We start from the raw sequence: 17,013 nt of genomic DNA on the forward strand, positions 1-17,013 counted from the left end.
GACGTCTGGGTGTTGGTAGGCTGATTTTAGATTTTTACTCCAGCCTTTCTTGATTTTAGAAGGGCATGACATGCCTATATCTGTGTCTTCTTCTCCTTTTACTCCTCCACCTCTTTTCTTTTCGCATGACTATATGTACTTGTCACTTTCCTATGTGATAGTTGTGTCTTCTGAGCAGTTTGTCAGCTTTTGGACACCTTTGAATGTGTTTTCTATGTGTTTCTATGTGTTTTTGTTTGCCTGCCATTGGTTTTAACGGTGTTCGACGGTGTTCGATGAACCGTTCGGCGAACATGCCGGTGTTCGACGAACCGAACCGAACCCGAACACTGCGGGGGTGGCTCAACACTAATTAGGAGGAGGATTAGGAGGAGGAGAGCATGGACAGTTGTCCTTTTGGTCAGGACAGGGAAGACTTGGCTGTTTGCAGTGTGGCACACATGGCTGACTTTGTGTTCCGCTACCTTTCCCATGACCCTTGCATTATACGCATTTTGGCCAACACTAATTACTCGTTGATCACACTTCTAGACCCATGCTACTAGGAGAAGTTTCTATCTCTCCTTCCCATGGCGGAGTGATTGCAGTACCAGAAAGCCCTTGTTGAAGAATTATTAAAAAAATTCCCATCTAAAAATGCTGGTGGCAGAGGTCACAGTTTGTTGGACAACCAAGGAATACAGGCGAAGGAGACACAATTTCGATGTAGATACCAAATGCTGCAGTACCATAAGGCCCTTGTTGAAGAATTATTAAAAAAATTTCCATCTTAAAACCCTGCCGAAAGTGGTCAGTTTTTGGACAACAAGGAGTACAGTAGAAGGAGACACAATTACAATGCAGCAGAGGGAGGGGAACACTGTCATAGGTCTGGGACAGTTTTCTCAGACCCTCCCAGCGCCAAGGCACTGATGCGTGGGGTACTCTGACAATGAGGGAAAAGTTTTGGAAGATGCTGAAGGAGTACCTTGCCGACCGTGCCAACGTGCTCCGTGATTCCTCTGTGCCTTATAACTATTAAGTATCCAAGCTGGACATGTGGCATAAATTGGCTCTCTACACCTTGGAGGTCCTGGTCTGCCCTGCCGCTAGCATTTTGTCAGAGGGGGTTTTTAGTACCCCCGGGGGTATTATAACTGATAAGCAAATCCGCCTGTGAACTGAAAATGCTGACAGACTGACTCTTATGAAAATGAACAAGGGCTGGATTGGGCCAGACTTCGCAACACCACCAGATGATTGCAGCGGAACATAAAGTCAAATCCAGTGTTTTTTTGGGGGGAGGGGTCTATTGCCAGGCACCTTTTCACATCCAGACATGGGTATACATGGAGATGGAGGCTGAAGAGAAGAAGGAGGAGGTGATGCAGGAGCTGTAGTTTGTAGGGGTAACCCTGATTGACTCAGGGCCCACAATCCTCTGCGTTGGTTGGACGCGTTCCATCCCAGGGTCCCAATGGGTCCCGGCTTCCTCAATATTAACCCAGTGGAATGCATCAGTGAGATGAACTGTCCTTGGGCATATTCACTTGTCCATGTGTTTGTGATTAGGCAGTCTTTCTCACTTAAGTGCACTGGAGAGGGCACAGGTAATGGTCTGGGACTCGCCCTTGTGGAAGGCGGAGACGATACCGGGAGAAATAGCGGCAGTTGGGGACCAACTATGGACACCCGGCCGCCGCCACCACCATGAGGTTGTGGAAAGCTTCTGCCTCCACGAGCCTAAAAGGCAACATTTCAAGTGCAAGCAAGCAGTCCAGAAATGTGGCAGTTTAGTATTGCGGCCTGTGGGTGGGTGGGTCTTTGGCTTCATACTTGCACTTGCATTCCAAGAACACAAAGCTAAGGAGATGGATGATCCAACCATCATGAACAATTTGGTCGTTGTCTAAGAGACCGAGCACAATATTAACCCAGTGACATGGGTCCGTGAGATGTGCCATCCCTGGCCACATTCACTTGTCCACGTGTTTGTGGTTAGGTGGTCCTTCCCACTTAAGTGTTCTGGGACTTGCGCCTGTGGAAGGTGGAGACGATACCAGGAGAAATAGTGGCGGCTGGGGACCGAGTATGCACACCCGGCCCCCGCCATGAGGTTGTGGAAAGCTTCCGCCTCCACGAGCCAAAAAGGCAACATTTCAAGAGCAAGCAATCCGGAAATGTGGCAGTTTAGTATTGAGGCCTGTGGGTAGGTGAGTGGCTGGCTGCATACTTGTGCTTGCATTCCAAGGACTGTGGTAGGGACAACTGAATGCTGCAAAGGGACAAGGACGTGGACGGTGATGGTTGCAATGATAGGTGCAGGGCAGGAGGCATTTTTGCATACACCATGAACAGGGGATTGACGTGCACGCACAATAGCGGAAGAGGCAGTAGTGTTACCCGCACACACTGTTTTTGGACCTTGGTGTTCGGCCCAGCTAGTCAGGTGCTTTGCTGTTATGTGCCTGATCATGCTGGTGGTGGTCAGGCTGGTAGATTTAGTGCTCTTGCTGATGCTGGCCTGGCAGGTGGTGCAAATGGCCTTTTTGGGGTTATCGGCAGAGTCTTTAAGAAACAACCAGACTCGGGAAGACCTAACAGTTGTATTGGCAACTTCCGGCGTGTTCGTGTCCAGGGAGCATATGCCCGTCCTGTGTCTGTGGCCACCACACTGCTTATTTCTGCCTGTTGTGGTGCTACGCCTCCCTCCCCCTGTGTGCTGCTCTCCTTGCTCTGCATGTCCCCTTGCCAGGTTGGGTCAGTGACTTCATCATCCACCGCTCTATATTCCACTTCCGCACCCTGGTCCTCCTCCTGACTTTCTATTAATTGTGTCTCATCATTATCCACCTCTTGCGACAGTAATTGCACTTTCCCACAGTCACCTTCGAGTGACCATGGCTTCTCAAATTTTTACATGCGATCTTCTGCTGCCCTGATCGAAGCTGGCCGGTCGAGAGGCCCGAATCTATCGATGGAAAAGTGAACAGCTCTTTGGGTAACCCTGGATTCTAATCTCTCCTTCAAACCACATATCCAAGCTCTTTCCACTTCCGAGTGGACCGAGCAAGAGGTCAGAAACTATAAATGGAAAGATGAACAAAACAGCTCTTCGGAGTGTCCAGGTGTGGGATCAGTTGTCTCAGGGCACTAAAAATGGTGGGAGGAAGGAGGATCAGGGTGAGGAAGATGCCGGCTCCAATTAAAAAAAATCTCCAGTATCCGCACATTCCTCAAACACGAATCTACAAAAATACTAGTGCACGCACTCATCATCTCCCTTCTTGACGACTGCACCGCCTTCTCTGTGGCCTTCCGTCTAACACTTTCACATTCCTCAAATCTATCTCTGTTGCCCGACTAATCCACCTGTCCCCTCGCTATTCCCTGGCCTCTCCTCTCTGTCAATCCCTTCACTGGCTCCCCATTACCCAGAGACTCCAGTTCAAAACCCTAACCTTGGAATGCAAAGCTATCCACAACCTGTCTTCTCTATACATCTGTAACCTAGGCTTCCAGTACTTACCTGCATACAAACTCCAATCCTCACAAGATCTCCTTCTCTTCTCCCCTCTTATCTCCTCTTCCCACAATCGCATACAAGTTTTCTCCCATGCATCCCCCTTTCTCTGGAACTCTCTACCCCACCATTTCTGACTCTAGCCTACTGCTGAAACATTCAAAAGGACGTGAAGTCCCACCTCTTGCAACATGCGTACAACCTGCAGTAACCCTCGCTCCACCATACCGCTGCAAGACCATGCCATGGAATGAATGGTGATAAAGTAATAATAATAATGTGATCCAGACTCACATCTACTGAGACTGGACCATGTGGAACACAGGGTGGTGGTTTTGACTGCAAACTGACTGGAAACTTTATCTGCTATCCAACCAACAACCGTTTCACACTTCTCTGGCTTCAATATTGGTGTTCCGCGGCCCTCTAGAAATTGGGACAGGAAGGTAGTTCGACATGACGTGGGTGTTTGTTGTGCTCCCTCAGTAGGCACAGTTTCATCATGCCCACGGCCTCACCATCACCATAATGTCCACTTCCCCGTCCCTTGACACACACCTTGCCCATTGTAAATGGAGTTTAAGATTTGTCACGTTGCCAAGTATGTCAATTATTACCGCAATAATATAGGATCACGTCTGATGAGATGACCACAGCTTTAGGCAGTGCCCTGGGAGTCAGAGATGCTTCCAGGGGTCTTCCCCATTCTGTTCCCATGTCACACACCTCATGGCCAAATAAGGTTGTAAAATGTTAAAATGACATTTCCCGGTGAATGCATTTGTCGCGGTTGAAAGCAATGCAAAAGTGCAAAAGCGCATCAAAAACGCTGTGTGTGAACATAGCCCAAGGTGTGGAGGAGTATTTTTGTATATTTATTTAACCTTATATACAAGTCATTACCCTGGAAAAGATGTTCCTTAACATATTTCCAAGGAAAATCCATTTTGGTTTTGTTTTTAGCCAATAAAGGTATCACTCAGAGAATACTTTTGTCATTTTTGGGCATAAAAGTATTTACATCGATTTTTCTGGATAACACGATACCACAATATAACTTTGTATTGTACATCATAGTTTTGTTTTTGTATGTTTTATTGTGAGTCCGTAAAAGTGGTGTAATACTCTGACCACGTTGTTGACAGCAGTGACCTGGGAGTCAGAAATGCTTCCCGGGGTCTTCCCCATGCTGTTTACATGTCATTTGAGCACTGTTCCCATCAATTTGGGCAATTTTTAGGCCCTCTGCAGACCGCCGGGGGGGAGCCGACCGAAAAATGCTCGAGTTTCCCATAAAGTTATATTCGGCTCGTTACTCGGACCGAGCACTCGAACATTCCAATTTGCTCGACCCGAGCATCGAGCACCCGAGCATTTTAGTGCTCGCTCATCTCTATTCAGTAACTTTTGAAAAATTTGTACCTACCTGTGATTTGTGTAGAATTTTCTCTTCTCTAGGACTTTAACGCTGTAAAAAGAAACATTTTGGGTGGATTCCATAGCAAAATAGGGAAATTGGAAGCAGATTTACCATATTGTCTTGTTGAGATGAGAAAATATTTCTAAGAAAAAGCTCTTCAATATTGAACTTCACCATGCCGGCCCATTAGACAAGTAGTCTCCCTTCTGCGTCATATAACATTTTACATGATGAAGAATCCTGCTGTTTATTACAGATCCTGAGCCGGCCCCGTGCGACTGCAGTAAATGTACGACGCCCATATTAGCGGCCTTAGGTCTGTGCAGTGGATATATATGATGAATTTGCAGGAAGGAGTTAAAGTCAATGCATTAAAAGTTTTGATTTTCCGATTCAGTGGTAAACGACATCATTCATGGAGAGGCTAGGATATTAAGAGGTCGGTAACTGTTATTATGACTTTTTCACCTCTATGTATGTTTCATTATTCCGGCTCTTTTTTTCTGCAGGTCAAATTAAAGGCGATATCTTAATTGACCTCAGTCCTGGTCCAATGATTCATCATTTGTTTGCAGCCTATGAGTTTTTCAAGCACATCATAGTGCTGAAGAGCAGAGACAGATGCATCTTGGAGCTGAAGAGATGGGTGGACGAACGTACAGGAGCGTTTGATTGGAGCCACGCCACAAAACTTCATGTAGATATAGCAGGAAAGAGGTGAAATATTTGTCCCAAAATTAGGAAAATTCTCTGACCTTATTTTTACAGCTATGAAAGCAGTTCTTAGTGTAATATCATATATCTTTTGTTTATATTTTAATACATTGATAGTCTGTTCAAAATGAAATTTTACATGTCAGTAGTAAAGTAAGGCTCAGCTCATATCACATTTGAGTTAGATATATAAATTAGGAGCATCCAAATCACAGCTCTGATGAATATAGAAAACATATTCCACTGATTTGCCATGAAGTGGAATACAGTGGGGAAAATAGAATTTGATACATTGCCGATTTTGCATATTTTCCCACCTACAAAGAATGGAGAGGTCTATAATTTTAATTGTAGGTACACTTCACCTGTGAGAGACAGAATCTTTAAAAAAAACACAGAATCACATTGTATGATTGTTGCATAATTAATTTATTTACATTTTATTGCATGAAATAAGTATTTGATACAATAGAAAAACATAACTTAATATTTGGCAAAGAAACCTTTGCTTGCAATTCGTTTTGGGATTTTGGCCCACTTCTTCATACAGATCTTCCCAAGGTCTTTCAGGCTTGGGGGCTGTCACTGGGCAACATTGATTTTCAGCTCCCTCCAATGATTTTCTATTGGATTCAGCTCTGGAGACTGGATAGGCCACTCCAGGATCTTGAATTGCTTCTAATGGAGCCACTCCTTAGTTGCCCTGGCTGTATGCTTCAGATCATTGTCATGCTGGAAGACTCAGCCGTGACCAATCATCAATGCTCTTACTGAGGAAATTAGGTTGTTGGTCAAAGTCTTGTGACTAGTGTTGAGCATTCCGATACTGAAATATCGGGTATCGGCCGATATTCACTGTATCGGAATTCCGATACTTAATTCCGATACTTTTATAATATCGAATACCGGAATCGGAAGTTCCCATAATGCCTGCGCTCTGCAGTGTCTGTGAAGGATGACAAGCTGGATGGCAGCGCTCAGCTGCGATCCAGCTTGTCATCAGAATGCCATCCCAGCGTGGGAGAATTCTCCTGATTGTTTAAAAGCCGGCGCGCGGTAAAAAGCCGCCGGCTTTTAAACAATCACGCAGCCCCATACTGCTTCCCCGCAGCCTCCCACCCCGATCCTCCGCTCCCCTCGCCACCTCCAATCCCAATCGTAAATTAGGACCGGGCGGGGAGCGCAGCACCAAGGAGCGAAGGACCCGGGCGGGGAAGCCGGCAGTGAAAAGACTTCACCGCCGGATTTCCCGTTCTGTGCTGCGCTTTCCCGCCGGTTATTTCAAATGAACAGCTGAGGTATCAGGTGATGCCGATCAGCTGTTCATTTGAAGTAGCCGCGGTGCCCTCAGAGGGTTCATGTGAGTTCATGCTTGACTGCATGAACTCACATGAACTTTCCCACGGCCGCACAGGTCAGCCACTCCTCCCAGACCCATCATGATTAGTGTGTGCGGGGTGTGTGTGCGGGGTGTGTGTGTGTGCGGGGTGTGTGTGTGCGGGGTGTGTGTGTGCGGGTGTGTGTGTGCGGGTGTGTGTGCGGGGTGTCTGTGCGTGCAGGCAGACATAGGCCGATGTGACACTACTACTCCCATCGGCCTATGTCTGTCCCCAGTCCACTCGTGCCAGCAGGATCAGCTCGATGGGAGCAGTAGTTCCCATCAGCGTGATCCTGCTATTTAAATTGCCCTACTGTGTCCCCAATAAATGTTAAATACATGTCATTGGTGGCCAGTGGTTACCTAAAAGAAATTAGTTCATACATTACCTGTCCCCGCCGATCGCCACCTAAAATAAAGTAAAAAATAAAAAACTACACCTATACTCACCTAGACACCTAATTCCCCGAAGCCATCGATCTCCTGTAATAAAATATAAAATAATAAACCACAACCTTATCCTTACCCCTCCGTAGCAGTCCACGAGTGTCCCACGAAGATCTCCAGTTCAGAGCAGCCACATAGAATGTGACCGCTCTGAACCGCTGCCGTCGCTAGAATGACGGGGCCGTAAGGGTTCACCGGAGTTCAGGCAGCGCTGCTCCGGTTAGCTCCTTTACGGCACTGCTGTATCGTGAGAAATTCCCACGGTACAGCACTGCCGTAAAGGAGGTCTCCGGAGCTGCGCTGCCTGAATGCACTCCGGTGACCTCAGTCAGTGGCTCCCGCTGCCGGGAGCAGACGTGTTCCCGGCAGCGTGAGCTTACAGCAGCCATGCACAGCTGTCACCTTCTCCAGATGTGACAGCTGTGCATGGGAGATCAGCGCAGGAACGTGGACAGGTAACTATTTTTTTTTTAGTAAACTAAGAATTAAATAAAATGGTGTTTTATTTCAAATAAATTATTTTTTTCTGGGTGTAGTGTGTTTTTTCTTTTTAACACTTTGTAGGTTAGTAATGGGGGTGTCATATAGACGGCCATCATTACTAACCTGGGCTTCATGGCAGCTGGCGCTGACATGAACCCCACCACTATTACCCCCTGCCACCGCACCAGGGCAGCGTGGAAGAGCGAGGCTAAGTGCCAGAATTGGCGCATCCTATGGATGCGCCATTTCTGGGGCGGCTGACGGCTGGTGTTTCTAGCCTGGGAGGGGGCCAATATTTATGGCACCCTTCCTGAGCTATTAATATCAGCCCCCAGCTGTCTGCCTAGCCTTTGCTAGCTATTAAAATAGGGGGGACCCCACGTCATTTTTTTTGGGGGGGTCCCCCATTTTAATAGCTAGTAAAGGCTAGGTATTCAGCTGGGGGCTGATATTAGTAGCCTGGGAAGCTCCGTGGGTTTTACCCCCTTCCCAGGCTTCAAACATCTGCCCCAGCCGTCTGCTCAACCTCCGCTAGAGACTAAAATTATGGGGGATCCCACGCCATTTTTTTTTTAAATAAATCCTTTATTTTAACACTAAATGACATTTGAGGACTTAATAAAGATGCAGTCCCTAAATTATTATTTATTTTTTAATAAATTTTTCCCAAAACTTTTGACGTGGGCTTCGCCATATTTTTGTATGCCAGCCAGGTACAGCATCCAGCTTCTATGAACGCGCCATTTTCCGGGGCGGCCGCGGACTGCAATTTTCAGCGGGGGGGGGGGCAGAAAGCTTGGGCCTCCCTGCGCTGCAGATTCCGTCCCCCAGCTGCCTAGTTGTACCTGGCTGGACACAAAAATAGGGAGAAGCTCCACGTTTTTTTTTTTTTAATTATTTCATGAAATTCATGGAATAATTAAGAAAAAAAGGGCTTCCCTATATTGTTGTGTCTGGCCAGGTACAAATAGGCAGCTGGTGGTTGGGGGCAGCCCGTTCCTGCCTGCTGTACCTGGCTGGACACAAATATAGTGTGAAGCCCCACGTCAATTTTTTTTTAATTATTTCAGGAAATTCATGAAATAATTAAAAAAAAATTATGTGGGGCTTCGCCCTATATTTGTGTCCAGCCAGGTACAGCAGGCAGGAACGGGCTGCCCCCAACCACCAGCTGCCTATTTGTACCTAGCCGGACACAACAATATAGGGAAGCCCTTTTTTTCTTAATTATTCCATGAATTTCATGAAATAATTAAAAAAAAAAATGTGTGGCGCTTCGCCCTATTTTTGTGTCCAGCCAGGTGCAACTAGGCAGCTGGGGGCTGGAATCTGCAGCGCAGGGAGACCCAAGCTTTCTGGGCCCCACCCGCTGCAAATTGCAGTCCGCAGCTGCCCCGGAAAATGGTGCGTTCATAGAAGCGCCATCTTCTGGCGCTGTACCCAACTCATCCAGGGCCCTGGTGCGGTGGCTCACTGGGTAATAAAGGGGTTAAGGCCAGCTTGGCATTATCAGCTGGCCCTAAGCCCGAAATTCATGGGGTCACGCCAATATTAGACATGACCGCCATGAATTTCTAGTAAAGTATTTAAAAAAAACACAAACACCCAGAAAAAAGTCCTTTAATTGAAATAAAGACACAATTCTTTATTGTTCTAAATTAAACCATACTTACCGCCACGCCCATTCCAGCTGAAGCCAACGATCTCCTGCAATAAAAGTAAAATAATAAAGCAACCTCATCCTTACCTTTCCATGGTTCCCAGGACAGCTTCAGCTCTGGTACATCGAGATGACAGGCTGGACCGCAGCAGAACGCTGCCATCCAGCCTGTCATCCCGCGGACACTGAGAAGCGCAGGCATGCTTGCGCTCCTCAGTGTCTCTCTGTGACATCATCCAGATGAGCCGAGGTCATGTCCAATGAACTCAGCTCACCTCATGCACGTCACTGACAGCGTGGGAAAATTCTCCTGCACTCAGCGCTTCAGCGTGAGAATTCTCCCACGCTGTCAGTGACGTGCATGAGGTGCGCCGAGTTCATTGGACATGACCTCACCTCATGCACGTCACTGACAGCGTGGGAAAATTCTCACGCTGAAGCGCTGAGTGCAGGAGAATTCTCCCACGCTGTCAGTGACGTACATGAGGTGAGCCGAGTTCATTGTCGGCTCATCTGGATGCCGTCACAGCCAGACACTGAGGAGTGGAAGTATGCCTGCGCTTCTCAGTGTCTGCGGGATGACAGGCTGGATGGCAGCGTTCTGCTGCGGTCCAGCCTGTCATCTCGATGTAGCAGAGCTGGAGCCGTCGTGGGAGCCATGGAAAGGTAAGGATGAGGTTGCTTTATTATTTTTCTTTTATTGCAGGAGATCGTTGGCTTCAGCTGGAATGGGCGTGATGGTAAGTATGGTTTAATTTAGAACAATAAAGAATTGTGTGTTTATTTCAATTAAAGGACTTTTTTCTGGGTGTTTGTGTTTTTTTTAAATACTTTACTAGAAATTCATGGTGGTCATGTCTAATATTGGCGTGACCCCATGAATTTCGGGCTTAGGGCCAGCTGATAATGCCAAGCTGGCCTTAACCCCTTTATTACCCAGTGAGCCACCGCACCAGGGCCCTGGATGAGTTGGGTACAGCGCCAGAAGATGGCGCTTCTATGAACGCGCCATTTTCCGGGGCGGCTGCGGACTGCAATTTGCAGCGGGTGGGGCCCAGAAAGCTTGGGCCTCCCTGCGCTGCAGATTCCAGCCCCCAGCTGCCTAGTTGTACCTGGCTGGACACAAAAATAGGGCGAAGCTCCACGTTTTTTTTTTTTAAATTCATGAAATTCATGGAATAATTAAGAAAAAAAGGGCTTCCCTATATTGTTGTGTCCGGCTAGGTACAAATAGGCAGCTGGTGGTTGGGGGCAGCCCGTTCCTGCCTGCTGTACCTGACTGGACACAAATATAGGGCGAAGCCCCACATCAATTTTTTTTAATTATTTCATGAATTTCCTGAAATGATTTAAAAAAAATTTAAGTGGGGCTTCGCACTATATTTGTGTCCAGCCAGGTACAGCAGGCAGGAACGGGCTGCCCCCAACCACCAGCTGCCTATTTGTACCTGGTTGGACACAACAATATAGGGAAGCCCTTTTTATCTTAATTATTTCATGAATTTCATGAAATAATTAAAAAAAAAAAATACGTGAAGCTTCTCCCTATTTTTGTGTCCAGCCAGGTACAACTAGGCAGCTGGGGGATGGAATCTGCAGCGCAGGGAGGCCCAAGCTTTCTGCCCCCCCCCCCCCGCTGAAAATTGCAGTCCGCAGCCACCCCGGAAAATGGCGCGTTCATAGAAGCTGGATGCTGTACCTGGCTGGCATACAAAAATATGGCGAAGCCCACGTCAAAAGTTTTGGGAAAAATTAATTAAAAAATAAATAATAATTTAGGGATTGCATCTTTATTAACTCCTCAAATGTCATTTAGTGTTAAAATAAAGGATTTATTTTAAAAAAAATTGACGTGGGGCTTCGCCCTATATTTGTGTCCAGCCAGGTACAGCAGGCAGGAACAGGCTGCCCCCAACCACCAGCTGCCTATTTGTACCTGGCCGGACACAACAATATAGGGAAGGCCTTTTTTAAAAAAATTATTTCATGAAATAATTAAAAAAAAATTGACGTGGGGCTTCGCACTATATTTGTGTCCAGCCAGGTACAGCAGGCAGGAATGGGCTGCCCCCAACCACCAGCTGCCTATTTGTACCTGGTTGGACACAACAATATAGGGAAGCCCTTTTTTTCTTAATTATTCCATGAATTTCATGAAATAATTTAAAAAAAAATGCGTGGGGCTTCGCCCTATTTTTGTGCCCAGCCAGATACAACTAGGCAGCTGGGGGCTGGAATCCGCAGCGCAGGGAGACCCAAGCTTTCTGGGCCACCCCCGCTGCAAATTGCAGCCCGCAGCCGCCCCAGAAAATGGCGCGTTCATAGAAGCGCCATCTTCTGGCACTGTACCCAACTCATCCAGGGCCCTGGTGCGGTGGCTCACTGGGTAATAAAGGGGTTAAGGCCAGCTTGGCATTATCAGCTGGCCCTAAGCCCAAAATTCATGGGGTCACGCCAATATTAGACATGACCACCATGAATTTCTAGTAAAGTATTTAAAAAAACACAACACCCAGAAAAAAGTCCTTTAATTGAAATAAACACACAATTCTTTATTGTTCTAAATTAAACCATACTTACCACCACGCCCATTCCAGCTGAAGCCAACGATCTCCTGCAATAAAAGTAAAATAATAAAGCAACATCATCCTTACCTTTCCATGGCTCCCACGACAGCTTCAGCTCTGCTACATCGAGATGACAGGCTGCACCGCAGCAGAACGCTGCCATCCAGCCTGTCATCCCGCAGACACTGAGAAGCGCAGGCATACTTCCACTCCTCAGTGTCTGGCTGTGACGGCATCCAGATGAGCCGAGGTCATGTCCAATGAACTCAGCTCACCTCATGTACGTCACTGACAGCGTGGGAAAATTCTCCTGCACTCAGCACTTCAGCGTGAGAATTTTCCCACGCTGTCAGTGACGTGCATGAGGTGAGCTGAGTTCATTGGACATGACCTCACCTCATGTATGTCACTGACAGCGTGGGAGAATTCTCACGCTGAAGCGCTGAGTGCAGGAGAATTTTCCCACGCTGTCAGTGACGTGCATGAGGTGAGCTGAGTTCATTGGACATGAACTCGGCTCATCTGGATGACGTCACAGAGAGACACTGAGGAGCGCAAGCATGCCTGCGCTTCTCAGTGTCTGCGGGATGACAGGCTGGATGGCAGCGTTCTGCTGCGGTCCAGCCTGTCATCTCGATGTAGCAGAGCTGGAGCTGTCCTGGGAACCATCGAAAGGTAAGGATGAGGTTGCTTTATTATTTTTCTTTTATTGCAGGAGATCGTTGGCTTCAGCTGGAATGGGCGTGATGGTAAGTATGGTTTAATTTAGAACAATAAAGAAATGTGTCTTTATTTCAATTAAAGGACTTTACTCTGGGTGTTTGTGTTTTCTTTTAACTTTGACTATGGGGTTAGTAATGGGGGTGTCTTATAGACGCCTCTCCATTACTAACCTGGGCTTGATGTCAGCTGGCATTATAAGCTGACATCAACCCCAACCCTATTACCCCCTGCCACCGCACCAGGGCAGCGTGGAAGAGCGAGGCTAAGTGCCAGAATTGGCGCATCCTATGGATGCGCCATTTCTGGGGCGGCTGACGGCTGGTGTTTCTAGCCTGGGAGGGGGCCAATATTCATGGCACCCTTCCTGGGCTATTAATATCAGCCCCCAGCTGTCTGCCTAGCCTGTGCTAGCTATTAAATTAGGGGGGACCCCACGTTATTTTTTTGGGGGGGTTCCCCCATTTTAATAGCTAGCAAAGGCTAGGTATTCAGCTGGGGGCTGATATTAGTAGCCTGGGAAGCTCCGTGGGTATTACCCCCTTCCCAGGCTTCAAACATTTGCCCCAGCTGTCTGCTTAACCTCCGCTAGAGCCTAAAATTAAGGGGAACCCCACGCCAATTTTTTTTTAAATAAATCCTTTATTTTAACACTAAATGACAAGTACAGTAATCAACACTGTCACTGTACTTCATATATATGTGACTGACATTTTTCTATCTATCTAATCTATGTGTGATTCTCTATTCCTTCTATTCTAAATTGTCGGGTACAGATGCTGAATTGCCGGCCGGCTTTCTTAAAGAGACGGTGCATGAAAACACTATTATTTTTTTAAATAAATCCTTTACACTAAATGACAAGTACAGTAAGCAACACTGTCACTGTACTTCATATATATGTGACTGACATGTTTCTATCTATCTAATCTATGTGTGAAGCTCTATTCTTTCTGTTATAAATTATCGGGTACCGCTGCTGAATTGCCGGCCGGCTTTTTTAAAGAGACGGTGCACGAAAACACTAATATTTTTTTAAATAAATCCTTTACACTAAATGACAAGTACAGTAAGCAACACTGTCACTGTACTTCATATATATGTGACTGACATGTTTCTATCTATCTAATCTATGTGTGATTCTCTATTCTGTCTGTTATAAATTGTCGGGTACCGCTGCTGAATTGCCGGCCGGCTTTTTTAAAGAGACGGTGCACGAAAACACTAATATTTTTTTTAATAAATCCTTTACACTAAATGACAAGTACAGTAAGCAACACTGTCACTGTACTTCATATATATGTGACTGACATGTTTCTATCTATCTAATCTATGTGTGATTCTCTATTCTGTCTGTTATAAATTGTCGGGTACAGATGCTGAATTGCCGGCCGGCTTTTTTAAAGAGACGGTGCACGAAAACACTAATATTTTTTTTAATAAATCCTTTACACTAAATGACAAGTTCTGTAAGCAACACTGTCACTGTACTTCTTATATATGTGACTGACATGTTTCTATCTATCTAATCTATGTGTGAAGCTCTATTCTGTCTGTTATAAATTGTCGGGTACCGCTGCTGAATTGCCGGCCGGCTTTTTTAAAGAGACGGTGCACGAAAACACTAATATTTTTTTTAATAAATCCTTTACACTGAATGACAAGTACAGTAAGCAACACTGTCACTGTACTTCATATATATGTGACTGACATGTTTCTATCTATCTAATCTATGTGTGAAGCTCTATTCTTTCTGTTGTAAATTGTCGGGTACCGGTGTATGCCGCTGATGAATTGCCGGCTTTTCATGTCATTCTACATTATTCTTAGTTGTTTTACTTCATGTAGAATTAACCTGCAAGGAAAGAAAGGGTTTATTTTCATTCCGATATTTGTGTCCCATTGACTTGCATTGGTTTCCGGTATCGGAATCGGCGATATCCGATACTTTTTGGGTATCGGCCCGATCCAATCCGATACGATATTTCCTGATATCGGAAGGTATCGCTCAACACTACTTGTGACACATGACCACATCCATTCTCCCTTCAATACAGTGCAGTCATCCTGTACCTTTTGCAGAAAAGCTCCCCCAAAATATGATTCTTCATGGTTGGGATGGTGTTCTTGGGTTGTATTCATCTTTCCCCTTCCTCCAAACACGGCGAGTGAAGTTGATACCAAAAAGTTCTATTTTGGTCTCTTCTGACCACATGACCTTCTCTCATGCCTCCTCTGGATCTTCTATATGGTCATTGGTGAACTTCAAATGGGCCTGGACATGTGCTGGCATGAGCAAGGGAACCTTGTGCCCTGCAGGATTTTAATCCATAACGGCGTAGTGTGTTACTAACGATAATGCTTGAGACTGTGGTTCCAGCTCTCGTCAAGTCATGGACCAGGTCCTCCTAGGTAGTTCTAGGCTGATTCCTGACTTTTCTCAGAATCATCCTTACCCCACGAGATGAGATCCTGCATGGAGAACCAGATGGAGGAAGATTGGCAGTCATCTTTTGTTTCTTCCATTTTCTAATAATTGTGCCAACAGTTGTTGACTTCTGGCTAGGCTGCTTATCTATTGTCCTGTAGCCTATCCAAGCCTTGTGCAGGGTTACAATTTTGTCCCTGGTGTCCTTGGACAACAGTTTGATCCTAACCATGGTGGAGAGTTTGATGTGTGATTGATTGAGAGTGTAGACAGGTGTCTTTTATACAGGTAATGAGTTCAAACAGGTGTAATTAATACAGGTAATGAGTGCACTGTAGGAGGGCTTCTTAAAGAAACACTATCAGGTCTGTGAGAGCCAGAATTCTTGATGGTTGGTAGTTGATCAAATACTTACTTCATGCAATAAAATTAATTATGTAAAAGTCATACAATGTGATTTTCTGGTTTTTATTTTTAGGTTCTATCTCTCACAGGTGAAGTGACTTACGATAAAAATTACAGACCTCTCCATTCTCTGTAGGTGGGAAAACTTGCAAAATCGACAGTGCATCAAATATTTATTTTACCCATTGTAAATGTTTTTTTGCAGAGGCCCACTGTACCATGAAGAGCAATTTGCTGAACTATTCTATTTGGTAAAAAAGTTTTTCCAGCATCTAATAAATTAAAAGAAAACATTTAAATACTATTTTGTTTTCAGTTGGGAAAATGGAGACTTATGTCTACTTTTATGCATTTGAAGGAAAGAAAACATTTTTATCCAAAAATAATGTGAAACTACAATAGTTTATAGCCATAAAACTTTCTGCTTCAGTCTTGATTGAATTCAAGTCTTTCTCCTAATATTGGAAGCTGATGATTCAGCGCTAACCACTGAGGTCTAGTGCCGTCCTATTCATTGTTGACCAAGGTACAATCACTTTCATCATTTTTTCCATTTCTTTCAGTGATCTGTTAGAGGATAAAGGAGGAAAAGTGAGGTTTGCCATTCAGCATGTTGTGAAATGTGACCTTGAGAAAGATAATATGATGGATCCAATCGTCTTACCACCAGCAGATTGTATCATCTGTTTTGGGCTCCTACATTTTATCTGCAAAAATCAAGATGATTACATGAGATATCTCAGGAAGTTCTCCTCATTGCTGAAACCTGGAGGACACATTATATTAATTGGGGCTTTAGATGCAACATATTTCACAGTTGGGAAAGACAAGTTCCATGCTTTCAATTATGATGAGGATTTTGCCAGGAAAGATCTGACTGGAGAAGGTTTTATCATTGACCGCTGTGAGGTTAAAAAGAGAACGGGTGTGAATGACTACACTGATTATAAGAGCATGATATTCATTGCAGCTCACAAAGAGTCGTAGGTCTATGACACAAGATGAGTCTCAATGTCAAATTTTATATGTAAATCTTAAATCCGTTTAATATCCCTAATCTGTGTCTAGTGCATGATACAAGTGTAAAAATATAATTGTTCTCTCTTTATTATAAAAGTGTTGTGCACCATGTAATATCATTTATGAGATGCAAAATACTGATGATCCATCCACGCTCATTTTTGCCATGCAGGGGTTAGATATTTAGTATTATAACTGCACACAATAAAACAGTTTTAAAGTTTTAAGTTGATAGATATCCTACTTAACTATTATTGTACTTTAGTAGC

The 17,013-nt window shown here is 45.2% G+C and overlaps 1 protein-coding gene across 1 annotated transcript in view; it reads left to right on the top strand.

Annotated features, from left to right (window-relative positions):
• LOC141172729 (indolethylamine N-methyltransferase-like) overlaps nucleotides 1-16,760 on the top strand; it is a 266,556-nt gene extending 249,796 nt beyond the window's left edge. The window contains exons 2-3 of the mRNA XM_073657200.1: nucleotides 5,432-5,639; nucleotides 16,288-16,760. Of these exons, the coding sequence (XP_073513301.1) occupies nucleotides 5,432-5,639; nucleotides 16,288-16,711 (632 nt within the window). The 3' untranslated portion in view covers nucleotides 16,712-16,760. The remainder of the gene's footprint in view (nucleotides 1-5,431; nucleotides 5,640-16,287) is intronic.
• Nucleotides 16,761-17,013: the final 253 nt, after the last annotated feature.

This window comes from Phyllobates terribilis, unplaced genomic scaffold, assembly GCF_046119375.1.
Source record: "Phyllobates terribilis strain yellow unplaced genomic scaffold, ASM4611937v1 Scaffold_12__6_contigs__length_324123572, whole genome shotgun sequence".
NCBI lineage: Eukaryota > Metazoa > Chordata > Amphibia > Anura > Dendrobatidae > Phyllobates > Phyllobates terribilis.